The sequence below is a fragment of the Coniosporium apollinis genome (genome assembly GCF_000281105.1).
Source record: "Coniosporium apollinis CBS 100218 chromosome Unknown supercont1.2, whole genome shotgun sequence".
Taxonomy (NCBI): Eukaryota; Fungi; Ascomycota; class Dothideomycetes; genus Coniosporium; species Coniosporium apollinis.
The window spans coordinates 365,083-379,744 of record NW_006913264.1 but is presented as its reverse complement, the minus strand read 5'-3'; the positions used below and the strand labels follow the sequence as shown (position 1 = coordinate 379,744).

Here is a 14,662-nt window from a genome sequence, read left to right as displayed (position 1 = left end):
CAACGACCTATCATTCCTCTCCCCACAACCCAACCTCCTCCAATGACCGCGCCTCGCTCCACCCATCCTCCAACGCCATGACCACCCTACCAGCAACCTACACAACCCTCCTCTCCACCTTCGCCGACTTCCTCACCATAAGCATCCACACGATCCTCTACGTCCGCTCCCTCTACCCGCGCACCACCTTCCTCACCGCGCGCGCCTACAACCACGCCGTGCACCAATCCCGCCATCCCGCCCTCTGCGCCTGGATCAGCGACGCCGTGGCCGCCGTCTCAGCCGCCATGCTCGCCGGCGGCGTCGAGCGCGTCGTGCTGGTCATCTACGACGCGCGCCAGAGACCTGTGGAGCGCGTCGTGTGGGACGTCAGCCGGTTCCCTGCCATCCCTGCCCACGAGCGGGACACGCCCATTGTGCGGGCTGGGAGCGGTGGGGAAGGGCGTCTCAATATAGTGGACGTGGAAGAGCAGTTCCGGGCCGCGACGGCGCGGTTGCGTGTCGCGGGCGAGAAACTGAACCCGCTGCCCGAGGGCTGCAGCTTTACGCTTGCGGTTGAGCTGGGGGATGGGGCGGAGGCGCCGCTCGGGCATCCGCAGGCTTGGATTCCGGTTGAGCCGGGGCTGCAAAGGGGGGGTGGGGGAAGGGGTGGGCAGGGTCAAGAGAAGGATGATGCTGTGGACACGAGGAAGAGAAGGGAGAGGGGAGAGGATCTGGGGGGATTAAAGACGATGCCGGTCAGGGCTGTGGATGCGGGGGAGATGGTATTCGAGATGTGGATCGAGGAGGGGAAGGCGAAGTTCGAGAGCTCCGAGAACAGCCCTTCTGCCGGCTCAGGATGAGACACGCGAGGGGAAGGCGTCCGACGGTACATCTCGGACAACATGCTGATCAGGAGAGCCATGGCAAAGGGGACACCCCTACGCATACCATCGCGCTCGCTGCAAATCGTTCAAGGGTGTTAGTCGACAACGAATGATGTCAAGAGATCTCACCGGAGATATGCATGCCCTGCCATTGGAGCCATCTATCCCTTAGCCACGCCAATTGCGGAGCGGAAAGCAACAGAACACGCAGCAAAAAACCGAAAGGGTATCAATGTCGCCATTAGCAAATAAAAGAAAACAAAGAAGCTACCCCTGAGTACACCGAGCGCCGTTCGTGGGTCGTGTGCAAAAGCACAGAAACCCGCCTGGCAAATCTAAGACAATCAGCATGACATAATCCGAAACCTCCCCATCTCATTGTTGCTCCGTCACACTGGCGATGGACCAGACGCCGCGTAGCTATGTTGGATCAGCAGGAGCTGTTGTGACGTGGGCGCAAAAATGGCGGGCGATGGGGCTGTCCATTCTCGCCGAGGTCTGGTCCGTACCTCCTCGCGTACCGCCTGAAAATCTCAGCAGCTACCGGTGCCGATGAGCCATATCTTGTTGCATGAAGTTCGCCCAGTTGTGCAGGTGGGGGTAATTCTCAAAGGGCTGGGGCGCCACACCATAAAAGTGCGCCGCAGCCTGTTGAGGCCCCATCATAGGCATAGGCCCATGTGGTGCACCACCTCCCACCCAATGTGGGACTTGGAATAGCTGAGGCACGCCGTAGAGAGCGGGGCCAAAGGCTTCTGGAATGAATGGTGGGGGAACCACCTGCGGGTGAAGCACATGAGGTACACCTTGCGGGTTTGCGAAGGCCATACCGTGGCCCATCATGTGTCCGCCTCCATGCGCTCGTGCAAGAATATCGGCGTCCGGGTTCTGCTGGCGACGCCTTTCTCGTGCTTGCCGTTCTTGCGCTTTTACGGCATCGGAGACCTTGACTTTGAGCTCGTCTTCGGTCATATCGGGGTTCTCGACGCGGACTTTCTTCAACGCCTCAGCTTCGGCGGCCTTCACCTCATCGTCGTGCCTTGCATCGGTGTCGTCGTAAAGCGGACATCGACCGGCGCCGAAATGTTGGTAGTCGTGGACGTTCTGGGAGCAGACGTAGCTGTTGGAAGTTAGTTCGACTGCCTTGTGCATGCTGGAATACAAAGGATGATGACGTAGGGGTACTAGAGAATTAACATTCTTCGTGTGCTGGCTAGCTCGAGACCGCTTGAGGTCCGCCAGATGTTGGACTGATGCGCCCTTCAGTGGCACCCAAAATGTCTTGAGTAGCTTGACCTCATTTGTTCGGGCTCTACCCTTACGCACCCTGTGCTTCTTGCAGTAGTGTAAACAAGTAGGGATCTGCAGACTTACCATTGTCTGTTGCCGCAGCTGGTACACGACATCTTGTTGCATCCCCAATCCTTGACGAACTTGTTCTTGCACCGGTTGCAGCTCCTGATTAGCGCCTCCGACATGGCCTCCTCCACAGCGTGCCGCACGCTGCCTTTCCTCTCTTTGGCGTTTTGCTCGCAGGTAAGCGGGATGTGTGTCTCGAGCTTGCAAAGGCGGCAGCTGATCTTCTCGCACTCGGTGTTGTGGCAGCGGAACTCGCGGTCGACGTGGACAGGGGGCAATATCGCTTTGAAGTCGCAAAACGGACACTCGGCGAGGTCTTTCAGGCCAGCGTTACGTATGTCTTCTTGTTGCTGGAGGTTCTCGAGCTTATCGAACGTCTTGCGGTCGAGGAAGGACATTAGCTGCCCTCTGCTGAAATCAGCTCCGCAGCCGCTTGTGTCCATGCATTTTGGTCTGCATTTCGATTGTCCCACTTCTGCCTTGACGTAGTTGGCGGCGCAATCCTGGCAGAAAAAGTGGATTGTGTCGCCGTTGCAGTAGATCATCCTGTTTGTAGGGTACTCTGTAAAGCAGCAGCCACTGTAAGACAGTCAGCAGGAGATACATACGAAGCCCATAGACGTTGCGTTTGTCTAGAGCAGATGTTTGGGCAAACCACATCCCGGAAATCACAGGTTTCTTAGCAATCTGACGAGTGTTCAAATCACTCACCATTCGCTCATGGCTTCGTTACGACGGGCATGTTCTTCGTTCTTGCGCTCGGCGTGAGCTTTCTCGGCGTCTTTTCGGCGTTTCGCTATAGACGTGTCAGTGCTGCATACTGGATTAAAGCGCAAGGAGTAAAGTGGGAAAAGATCTGCAAATCCGCTTAGAGTATTTGGGGCGGTGGTCGTAACCAGCTGGAGTGATGTTGGTGATCGACATTCATGAGGCCGGCATACTCCCTGTCGTTCTACGCAGAGTAACGAGCAGGTTTAGACGCTCTCAAACCACTTTAACGGAGGCGGAGGGCGTCCAACCCCTTTCTGAAGACGCTGATCCTGAACGCGCGTGTCCGAAATATCCGGCTGTGTTTCCGAAATGCGTTTGAGAACTGAACTTACCTTCTTGTTGCTCCCGTCGGCGTCTAGCAGCTGCCAGTTCCCGCGCAAGCGCACCATTCGTCATAGTTGCTAAGTTTTCGGTAAGGGCCGGTCGTGGCGCTCGTGCACGAACTTTGCGGTACGAGCGTTGCTGCTGCCCGGTATCGAGATTGCGTTCGGCGGCTTCGATGACGGCGTATGCTTTAATAAGAAACTGATGCTTTCGGAGTTTTTCTCTGATGAATTTGATGGGCACTTGGGGAAATTCGTCTTGCAGGAGTCGCTGTCTAGAAGCCGATGAACGTTAGAAAGTTTCTGCCGCGGGTGACCAGAAGGTTATAGCTGAGACACGTAGCGGTGCTTGTCGTGGCGAATACTGACCGCGTGACCGTACGTCGTGCAACTCGCTCGTGGCTGTTCACCTAGTGCGGCAGCGTTGGCACAGGCATTCACTGGGGCGACTTACGCAGCATTGAGGTAACTCTGGTCAGCGGCCTCCCGGTTCTCCTTCTCGAACTCCGTAGCATCATCTCGATTGCTATCCTCCCGTTTTCTCTTGAGTTCTTGACGCCGTTCCCGCTCCTTCGGATACTTCCCAGACTCGATCAATGTATTGACGAAATCGGTGCGCCATGCGGTGACAGTAGAAAGCTCTGGGGTTTCGATCCCATAGGTAAACTTGGCCCGGTAGGATTCAAGCACGTGGTCATGTGCGATGTCCGGGAAGATTTCCAGAATCCGCTGCAAGCAATCGTCTTCCGTAAGCATATTCAGCATGGCCAGCTCTTGCATCTGCCACTCTTCCTGTAGAAGATCCACTCCAGATACTAGGACCTGATCTTCCATCTCTGTGTCTTCCATTTCGAATGAAACACCTTCATCGTCCGAAACTTTCGATTCTTTACGGACAGTTCTTGGAGCCTCGTTTTCCATACGCTTGGCTTTCCCACCAGCGTCGTACGCCGTGAACCATGCATCAAAGTCGAACTTGTTATGATCTTGATTTTTGTTACGATGACGTGGGATGAACGTAGGTTGAGGTGGTGCCATGTCGGGCTCGTTGTCGGAATCGCTGATGATGTGGGGTACGACGCCGGGTGGAAGTTGAAACGCCATGTCGACAGCGGTATAGGTGGATGTGTGTCCCCCTAGGAGGCAGCAATGAAACGGATGGTGAAGCGTCTGTCTGACTGCGGATGGACTGCTGGTGGATTTTTCGAACTAACAAATTGATATAACCACAGTATCGGGAATGACAATTGGGCTGGTAGCACAGATGCGAGATCGAAGAGAGTGCGGAACTGAGATTTATAGCAGTGCGATGAAAGTAAGGGCCAGATTGCGCAAAGTTCTAATGTGCATCGCCCTCGGTAGAAGAATAATGGATTGTGAATCACAACCAAGGTACAGGCAAGCGACCGAGCGACCTAAGCTGAGTAGAACCCTTCTAGTGAACTATGATGGGACGAGTTACCCGGTTTCTTCTGTGGATCATTCACCTAGAGAGCTTCAAAAAGGAAACCAGATTCTTGTAGAGGACGCACAACCAGAACTTGTTCCCTTGGGCGAACTCTCCGACGTTGTAGATAATTTCAAATGCCCTGCGAGCATGCGGCTGAACTTGCGAAGCTGACCTGACTCGAATTCTTCTTGGCCAAGGCGCTTCAGGCCGAAGCTGCACGCACCGTGAATGCCTGGCTGGTCCCGTGTTGTGCCATGAGGACCGCCGGTGTTGTTGTCACGTAGTAAGACGCAAGCCTTCCGACGTTCGAAAGGGGGCTGCAGCACCCCTGCCCCACGATGGAATCTGGAGCTTCACAAGGCAGCGACTTTGCCTATTTGGGCGCCGGCCATCAGCTCGGTTGATCCGGAGATTCATCCTTCAGCTCGGAGCTCTTGTTTTATAATCACAAGACTGCATGGTCTCGATGTGGAAGAGACTGCAGGAGACGTGCAGAGTCATCCTGCGTTCGTGAAGAATATCGCAACCCCAGAGACGAGCATTTTCCTACACTTGCCACCAATCCGGCCACAGGACGCTCAAGGCCGCTTAGCTACAAGTCCAGCAGCCATAAATCCTGAATAGTAGGAAACTCGGAATTCCTGGCGGTTTAGAGCGCCGGTATGATCATTAGCATTGGCTCTCTCGCAGCTGGCGATGTGGTAACTGCGGTTCGCATCTCCGTGATTGTTCCGCACTCCGCGATCCACCTCGCTACGTCTTGACGTTAGGGGAACACCTCGAGTCGCCTTGACGTTAGGGGAAACATCCTGACACACGATAAGACTTTCCACGGCTCCCTACGGGTTGCGTCGGGCCACGTTCCTGCGACTTCATGTTGTCAGTCTTCGAAGGTGCCACGGTGAGCGCTAGTTCATGGTCATTCATCCTTTGGTGGGACAAACAACGACCTGTGCTAGATACATAAAGCATTGTTGGCCTCCAAACTCAACGATTTCCGCATGCGGTCGAAATCACTCACAGGCATCTCCACATCAAAACTCCAAATCTCGTAAATCTACTCCAAGCCTCCGAATTTCACAAATCTACTGCAAGGCTCCAGATCTTGCAACAAATCATCATCACTACTCAACTCCTTCCCCCAAAAACCTCAAAATGGGTTCACATCAATCAGACCTCCCAGACAGCACCTCCCCCACCCTCGCCCTAGTACACCCAACAGAGCAAGAGCTAGTCCAGCAGTCCATCAAAAACGGCGCCTCCTGGAGAGGTGCTTTATCAATCGAAGCCTACCTCCGCCGCGAAGACCACCTCGCCCAGCAAGAACTCACCAGAGACGGCGGCATCACGTGGTGGGCACTCGTCGACACCGCCGCCGAAAAGCGCTCCGTCCTCTCCGGATGCGAGACACTGCGCAAGAGGGCGTTGTTAGCGCAGGATGGCACCGTCAAGGACGTGTTGTGTCATGGAATCGGCAGTGTTTTTTGCCCGCCTGAGTTTAGGCGCAGGGGATACGCTGCCCGGATGATGAAGGAGCTGGGGAACAAACTACAGACGTGGCAGGCGGAGGGGGTTGAGTGCTTGTTCTCTGTGCTGTACTCTGATATTGGCAAAGTAGGTGGATCTCAGTGTAATCAGAGCGACTGAGCAACGGCTGACACGTGACCCGGTACAGCAATTCTACGCCGCACACGGATGGGAGCCGTTTGATTCGTCTCACATCTCTGTGCACGCCGCAGAAAAACCTGTAAACGGTTCGATGAAGCCGCATAATCTTCCGGAAGCTCGGCCATTGTACGCTTCAGATCTAGCGGAGCTATGCAGCATTGATGAACAGCTTCTCCGGAAGAAGATGAATGGCCTAGCATCTGGCGGCAAAACGGCCGTTGCCATGATTCCAGACATCGAGACCATCCGGTGGCACCACGCCCGCGAAGAATTCGTAGCCAACGAGCTATACGGAAAGACTCCTACCATCAAAGGAGCCGCCGTAGGCAACGAAAGTGGCAAACGCATCTGGTGCTACTGGACTAGGGTATGGGCCAACAGTGATCCGCAGCAGAGCAAAGGCAACGTTCTGCATATACTTCGATTGGTCGTTGAGGACGATGCAGGATCGGAGGACGACCTCAGCAACGCTCCAGCGATTGCAGCGCTTCTGGCTATGGCACAGAGCGAGGCGGCCAAGTGGCACATGGCGGAGGTTGAGACTTGGAATCCCGCTAAGGTAACAGTCGCCGCTGCCCAGCTGCTTGAGCCAGGAGCCGAAGTCGTGCATCGGGACGCGGAGAGCATTGCCAGCTTGATGTGGTATGGGAACCAGCCTGTAAATGGAGGACACGTAGGTGATATGGTGACTTGGCTGGGTAACGAGAAGTATGGGTGGTGTTGAAATAAGCTTCTTTGGGGGTCTATGATGATGTTGCCTGTTTAGTTTTAGACCTGTGTTGGCAAAAGACGCGGTTCTATACGCGTAGATAGACGCGCGGTGAGAGAATCTTTGGACAAGCACGTGACTGCAGGGCGAATTGCAAGCAGCCCATATGTAAGCATCCTCATGTATCGCACCCGTTGTTGTCGAGGCGAAGGGCGATGAGACGGTCTGATGAGCACTTCAAGTCTTCAAGTATCCATTCGCATCGCTCACAGTCACCACTCCATACCAAAGATACCAGAGAGTTACAGCGCCACTCCCAATGCTTCGATATGCCCTCTCCTCGCCCAGATGCCTTATGCCATGGTCAATGTACCCCATCATATGTACCGGAACATGTTGTTCTTGACACTTCTCTTCATCGCCACGGGCTGGCCATCCTCGTATTCAATGCCAGATTCCCCTCCATCGCCTGCTAGATCTAACATCTTTAACCGCAGTTCCTCGTCGAGCTCGGCCTGGGTCTTTCTCTTTTTCGATTGTTCGGATTGTGGGGCTTTGGAGTCCTGGACCGGTTGTGAGCATATTGTGTCTACTAGGGCGCTTGTGGCGAGCGGCTTACCTTCGGCTGGTCTTGCGGACTGGGCTGCTTGGAGCCGGAGGAGGCGAATCTGGCGATGGCGGCGCGAGGTAGAGGTCGCGTGACCAGCGATGATGAGGCGCTGAATAGTATCGATGTTGGCAGCCTCGGCCTCAAGGCCATTGTGAAGTATGTGGAAGGGTTTGGGAGTGAGATATCACATCGTTGCCGTCGAAGCTGGAAGCGGTTCAAGATGCGATGACGATGTGTGCAGGGACGCGGGATGCTCACGTGACGTGGAAGACCGAGCAGTTCGCGCCAAGAGTTCAGCATCGCCGAACTTCTACCCAGAATAGACCACCGCTCCCTCCGCAACCCCCTGTATTCATATTATCCGCAGCATTCGCAACATCCCATCGCAGTCGCACCGATCATCCTCTCGAACCTACCCTCCTCGCATCTCACGCCCATCATGCCCGTCGTCAAAGGCGGTGTCTGGACGAACATCGAAGACGAGATTCTAAAAGCCTCCGTCTCCAAATACGGCCTAAACCAATGGGCGCGCGTGTCCTCCCTCCTCGCGCGCAAAACACCCAAACAATGCAAAGCACGATGGCAAGAGTGGCTGGATCCCTCGATCCGCAAGATCGAGTGGTCGAAGGAGGAGGATGAAAAGCTTCTGCACCTCGCCAAGCTGATGCCCACGCAATGGCGGACCATCGCCCCCATCGTCGGCCGCACCGCGACACAGTGTCTCGAGCGATACCAGAAGCTACTAGACGAGGCGGAGGCGAGGGAGGATGATGAGCTGGGGCTGGGCGGACCGGCTGGAGGGGAGACGGCGGCGCCGAGTGCAGAGGATGTGAGGAAGCTGAGGCCCGGGGAGCTGGACCCGGATCCGGAAAGCAAGCCTGCTCGCCCGGACACGATCGATCTGGATGAGGACGAGAAGGAGATGCTGAGTGAGGCGCGGGCGCGGCTGGCTAATACGCAGGGCAAGAAGGCGAAGCGGAAAGCAAGGGAGAGGCAGCTGGAAGAGTCAAGACGCTTAGCTGTGCTGCAGAAACGCCGTGAGCTCAAGAATGCGGGCATCAATATCAGAATCACCCAGCGGAAGCCGGGGCAGATGGACTATAACGCCGACGTACCGTTCGAGAAGGCGCCTGCGCCAGGCTTCTACGACACTCAGGATGAGGAGGCGCAGAATGAACGGTCAAGACAAGCTTTTGATCCTCGGAAACAGCAACTTGCTATCAAGCGCAAGGGCGACCAGGAGGACGATAGTGACGATCGCAAGAGGAGGAAAGGTGATAAGGGCGGGCCTTCGGCTAGCTTTGCGGCAGCAGCAAAGGCAGGTCAGATGCAGAAGATACGGGAGGCAGAACAAAGCAGCAAGAGAAGGGCACTAAATCTGCCGGCACCACAAGTTGGCGAGGGGGAGTTAGAGGATATTGTGAAAATGGGTATGGCAGGCGAGCGTGCGAGTCAACTGGCCGGCAGCAGCGAAAACGAGGCAACGAGGGGTTTAATCGGGAACTATTCTGGCATCGTTGGAAGCACTCCTATCCGAACACCGAGGGCGCCGCAAGAGGAGGATAGGGTAGCCAACGAGATCCGCAATGCCCGTGCTCGGACGGAAACACAGTCTGCGCTGCTCGGAGGAGAAAACACCCCCATGCACGAAGGCGCTGCGTCGACTGGCTACGAGGGTGCCGCGCCAAGTCGGCAGCAGCTCTCGACCCCGAATCCGATGGCAACGCCCTTCCGCCAAACCGGTGTCAATGGTATTGGAGCAACCCCGATGCGCGGACCCGGAGCGACCCCTCTACGGACACCAAGGGACAACTTCCACCTGAATCAGGAGGATGGGATGCAGCTGGTGGGACAGACGCCTCGCGACATTAGACTACGAGAGAATGCTGTCCGGAATAGCTTAAAAGGCCAACTCGCATCACTTCCGAGACCCAAGGAGACTGAGTGGGAGCTTGAACTCCCGGAGGAACAGCAAGAACCCTCACAGGTCCAGCTGAGTGCAGAAGATGCCGCTGAGCGCGATAGGCGAAATCAAGCTATCAGGGAAGCTGCTGAGAGGGCGGAGTTTAAGCGCCAGACGCAGAGCGTACAGAGAGCCCTACCTCGGCCATCAGCGGTCGACATCGATGCCATGCTGAAGAACGCTTCGGATATATCAGACTCTACGGAAAGTGCGATTGCTCAGGAAGTGGCGGTTTTAGTCACGAACGACGTCCTGAAGTTTGGAGGGGGCAGGGTCAAAGGAGGATCAAGACCCGTTGAGGTCTTCCAGGATGACGTCCTAGACCGCGCTCGAATGGAGATCGCTTTGGAGCTGTCCGCGGCTGAGGCAAGAAAAGATGTGGAAGGGTTGGAGAAGGCGTGGGTTGACCTACATGATTCGTCGCAGCTGCCTGGCTTAGCTGGGTATGGCGAGGACGAAGTCGACACACACCAGTTGATGACGGAGGCCTTTGACGTGAGTTGCCCTGGACAGGCCTTTATGCCAAGAACGTCTACTGACACTGCATCAGAACATCCAAGACAATATCGAGAAAGCCGCAGAGCAAGGGCAGAAGGTCGAGAAGAAGCTTGCGCTGCACTTAGGGGGCTATCAGGCACGAGCGAAAACGTTACGGCAGAAGATCGTCGATGCAGCGGAAGCCTTAGAGAGGGCGAGGATCAGCTTGGATACCGCGCGGACCGCCCAGATCTCAGAGGAAGCAGCAATACCCAGCCGATTGGAGGCGCTGAGGGATGAGGTTGCGTTTGTCAGTCGAAGGGAGCGGGAGGCGCAGGACTTGTACAGGGTACGGAGGGAGGAGCTCGATGGGCTCCAGACGACGGTCAATGGGTACCATTGAGAGTCGACTTGTATTAGTATTCAGCTCAACGTTGGAGAGTTCTCTGCCCCAGGCATGCCATATGCATAAATGCGGGGTCTTTTCAGGGACAGTTTCTTAGCGTTCTCGGGCAGAGCCCTGGAACTTTGTATTGATGCCTCGAACATCCGACATCTTGGTTAAATCGTCAGTACTGTGTCGCTTCTTGCTCAAAGACAATCCTCCGTGCCTCTCGCCTTCTCAAGGTTGCAACAATTCTGACTCTGGTTACTTGTACTTATCCTCGAGTACCCCACATGAAGACTTCGTCCATGGCCCAACTCCGGCCGGAGCTAAGCTTAGCCCGTCCGCTGCTGGTGATTGACCATGCGGCCAGGCCACAATGAGATGCGATCTCTTCCCGAATGCCAGCTCTGATCTTCAATTTCATAACCCTTCATCACCTTCGTATCTGCCGACCAAAATCCATAATCCAAGACACATGTCAAGCAGCCGATAATCGGGTGGCATGGCCCGCAAGGCACGGCAGCGCATCAGCTATGGTTTGGAGCGCCCTTGCTTCATGTGCCCCCACAGCATACTGAACGAATATCGCAGTCCTACCGCTCGCAAACTCCGCCGGCGGACATAGACTCGGCGTCAATGGCTTAGCGGTAGATCCGCAATACGGAATACTGTCCGTATTCTCCATGCGCCGCGAGGACCATCACTAATCATTACCAGATACTCCGGAGGCAGAGACGGCGTCATATGCGCCTGGGACCTCAACCTTGACCTTGCGAAAGACGACGACCCGTTCCACGACCGACATGCGGCTTCTGAGGACCCGGCAGCGAAGCGGTCTTCTACCGTATTCCGGCAGCAAGTCCAGGCGCATACGCACTGGATCAATGATATCGCGTTGGTACAGAACAACGAGGCGTTGGTCTCAGCTTCATCAGACGTTACAGTCAAGGTCTGGAGACCCGCCGCACAGGACGTCCTCCCTCCGCAGACCATTGGCCTTCATAGCGACTACGTCAAGTGCATAGCTTCACCGGGTCCCCATGCGAATTGGGTCGCATCAGGAGGACTGGACAGGAAGATATGTTTGTGGGATCTCAATGGACGTGGCAAGAAACTTGAGATTGCGGTGGGCGAAGATGAGAACACGGCCAAGGGATCAGTCTATGCGCTGGGCGTTACCGGGTCCATAATTGCAAGCGGCGGGCCGGAGAGTATAGTCCGAGTCTGGGACTCGCGGTCTGGGAAGCGCGTCACGAAGTTTGTCGGGCACACGGACAACATCCGGGATGTGCTGATCGCGCAGGATGAAGACACGATCATGACCGCGTCGTCGGACCAGACGGTCAAAGTCTGGTCTATGACAGCCGGCAGATGCATGTACACCCTGACCATGCACAATGAGAGCGTATGGTCTCTATACTCGGACCATCCCCAGCTCTCCGTTTTTTACTCCAGTGACCGATCGGGTTTAGTGGCCAAGACCGACGTCCGCAATTGCATTGAGATGGACGAGGGACTATCGGTCGCTGTTTCGCAAGAACACGGGGGAGTCAACAAAGTTATCGCAGCCGGCGACTACATCTGGACAGCTACTTCTAGCTCTAGCATCAACCGCTGGAAGGATGTCGATACCGAGCTAGACATACAGACGCAAGAAAGTTACAGGTGGCACCGTGCCAGCATTGGAACTATAAGATCAAAGATGTCCTCCCCGTCTGCGCCTCCGCCACAATACCAGTCATCTGGCAGTCAACCAAACGGCATCGTCAAGAAACAGATTCCTCGCAATTGTATACTGAGACTGTCAAATGCATCGCCTTTCCCGTTTCGGGATGAAGAAACCTCGACAAACTATACTCTCTCCACTGCGCGCAAGTCATCGAACGCCTTTGCTGGACCAGACATTGGCGCTGCCGTACCGTTCAACGATTTGCCGGATCATTCCATCGAAGGACAGAACGGTCTCATCAAGCACGTGTTACTGAACGATCGGAGAAGAGTGCTGACACTAGATACGGCCGGGGAAGTCGAATTGTGGGACCTCTTACAGGTATGTGGCAACCCGACCACCGGAAGAACCAGCTCACAAAACATTAGTGTATTCCGGTTAAAAAATTTGGCAAGCGTCATCTTGAGGATGTTGCCCCCGAAGTCAATACTACGGAGACCGTTGCGCACTGGTGTGCTGTAGACACACGCACTGGAAGTTTGACGTGCGTGCTGGAAGAGAATTATTGCTTTGATGCTGAGATGTATGCTGATGAGCTGCAACTGGAGGAGAAGATTGATTTCCGCGAAGATCAGCGGAGTAAGTACTTTGCGACACCTCGCCGCCATGGTTCGCAGCATGACAGCGTTTAGGTCACTAACACCTCCCAGTAAATCTCGGTAAATGGATACTGCGATACCTCTTTTCAAATCTGATCGATGAAGAGATCAAGCGAGACGAGGCCTACAGGCAAAAACTTCTCCGCGAGGGAACTCAGGGTCTCTCACGCCCAGGCGCTCCGAATAGTATTCAGCTCCCCAACTCCAATATGAACGGTTGGCAAGATCCATGGTCAGGGCCAACGTCCGCTTCCACGCTACGACCGACCAACAGCTTCCATCTGCCGCTGCAGACGCCAGGTCTTGCTATCGGCCTCGCAACGCCCGCCATCGCCCCTCTCGTGGGCCACAGTGGTCAACATCCAGTTATGCTGTCTCCAACCGCCGAGGAAGGGCCCTCGCTGGAACGGACGACAACACAACAAAGCCACTCGCGGGGAAACTCGTCCGATCGGCCAGGCGACTACTTCTCCACCGCTCCTACATCGCACCCTCAGCCGCCGACCACACCGGGCGTGACAAACGGCCACTCAGCGACTGTCGACGGGACAGACGCCGTACCTCAGTCACCAACAGACGGCGAAAAGGAAACTCCAGCCAAAGAAGGCGTCTTCGGCAAGTTCCGCATGAACATGCCCAAGAACATGTCCTTCGGCATGGGCACAATGAAGAAGCTCGGCCGCACACAAACCGCCGAAGCAGCGAAGACCGTCGTTGTAGAGGAGAAATCCGACACCGACTCGGCTTCGACATCTTCCAAGACAGAGGAGCGGGTCATCGAGGATAACTTCTTCGGTACTGTCCAGCGTATACGGCACGGCTACGAGGATCAGCTACAGGCGGGCGCGCAGACCCTGGTATCGGGTATCACGCCGAGCTTGCCGAATGAGACACCTGTGCTTAAGCCGCCGTTGGCGACGACGATCTTGATACAAGAGGATAGGCCGGAGGCGGGCGGCGTGGCGGATCTGTTCGAGGGCAAGGTGGGCACGTTGGGTTCGCAGGCTGATTTGATTGAAAAGGTGGCGCCCATGTGGCTGGGTGACGTGGTACTGCGGGTGAGTGTCACGGACAACCTGTCTCCTGAGTATTTGCTGAAACGTCGCAGAACCACATCCCCCTGAAAGAGATTGTTAAGGTCTCGTTTATCCTAGAGCCATTCCAGGGCCTATTGCCGCCAATCTCGACTGACGGGTGAGTAGCATGCTTGATTTGTTGAGTTACTGTCGTCTCTAATCGTACTGCAGTAATAACCGATTGAATGCAAACCGCATGCTACGGGCTCGGAAGATCCTGGCATATATCGCCGAGCGGATAGAACCCCCGTCCGAAGATCCAGAACCCAACCCGATGAAGCCTGAAGAGTACCTCGAGCTTTACTGCCAGAATCATGTGAGTTGAACTATAACTGGGTCTTGAATCGTCTGCTGATGCTGTCCAAAGCTCATATCACCTACAACGACTCTCGCCGCAATACGGACACATATATGGCGAGGCGGCCAAGATGTGGTGCTGTACTACAAAGCGAATGGGCGGAAGGAGATTCGGCAGCCTCCTGCGCAAGTCTTGGGTCCGCGGTATTACCCTGTTCGGAGCAGCACGGAGTCGGATAGAAGGATGTCGGCCGGATCGTCTACTAAAAGCCAGCGCGGCTGATTTGTGTATCTACTCTTGGATAGTCTACAATGCGATACCACACCATACGAGTGTGGCTCTATACATAGAGTACAGATTTGTACAATCCTCAGTC

General features: G+C 55.3%; 6 protein-coding genes across 6 annotated transcripts; 4 read left to right on the top strand and 2 right to left on the bottom strand.

Moving 5' to 3' along the window:
- Positions 1-77: 77 nt before the first annotated feature.
- On the top strand, positions 78-842 carry W97_00504 (uncharacterized protein; the record flags this gene model as incomplete). Its single annotated transcript, XM_007778418.1, has 1 exon — positions 78-842. The coding sequence occupies one exon, from the start codon at positions 78-80 to the stop codon at positions 840-842; it is 765 nt and encodes a 254-aa protein (XP_007776608.1).
- A 564-nt stretch (positions 843-1,406) lies between these two features.
- On the bottom strand, positions 1,407-4,423 carry W97_00503 (uncharacterized protein; the record flags this gene model as incomplete). Its single annotated transcript, XM_007778417.1, has 5 exons — positions 1,407-1,986; positions 2,241-2,804; positions 2,937-3,021; positions 3,329-3,594; positions 3,774-4,423. The coding sequence occupies 5 exons, from the start codon at positions 4,421-4,423 to the stop codon at positions 1,407-1,409; spliced, it is 2,145 nt and encodes a 714-aa protein (XP_007776607.1).
- Positions 4,424-5,924: 1,501 nt separating this feature from the next.
- Positions 5,925-7,161, top strand: W97_00502 (uncharacterized protein; the record flags this gene model as incomplete). The annotated part of the gene is made up of 2 exons (XM_007778416.1): positions 5,925-6,383; positions 6,445-7,161. The coding sequence occupies 2 exons, from the start codon at positions 5,925-5,927 to the stop codon at positions 7,159-7,161; spliced, it is 1,176 nt and encodes a 391-aa protein (XP_007776606.1).
- Positions 7,162-7,523: 362 nt separating this feature from the next.
- Positions 7,524-7,906, bottom strand: W97_00501 (uncharacterized protein; the record flags this gene model as incomplete). The annotated part of the gene is made up of 2 exons (XM_007778415.1): positions 7,524-7,709; positions 7,766-7,906. The coding sequence occupies 2 exons, from the start codon at positions 7,904-7,906 to the stop codon at positions 7,524-7,526; spliced, it is 327 nt and encodes a 108-aa protein (XP_007776605.1).
- Positions 7,907-8,195: 289 nt separating this feature from the next.
- On the top strand, positions 8,196-10,599 carry W97_00500 (pre-mRNA-splicing factor cef1; the record flags this gene model as incomplete). The annotated part of the gene is made up of 2 exons (XM_007778414.1): positions 8,196-10,214; positions 10,270-10,599. 2 exons carry the CDS (start codon positions 8,196-8,198, stop codon positions 10,597-10,599), a joined length of 2,349 nt encoding a protein of 782 aa, XP_007776604.1.
- Positions 10,600-11,086: 487 nt separating this feature from the next.
- Positions 11,087-14,568, top strand: W97_00499 (uncharacterized protein; the record flags this gene model as incomplete). The annotated part of the gene is made up of 8 exons (XM_007778413.1): positions 11,087-11,120; positions 11,176-11,254; positions 11,302-12,634; positions 12,682-12,892; positions 12,964-13,970; positions 14,021-14,106; positions 14,160-14,304; positions 14,356-14,568. 8 exons carry the CDS (start codon positions 11,087-11,089, stop codon positions 14,566-14,568), a joined length of 3,108 nt encoding a protein of 1,035 aa, XP_007776603.1.
- Positions 14,569-14,662: the final 94 nt, after the last annotated feature.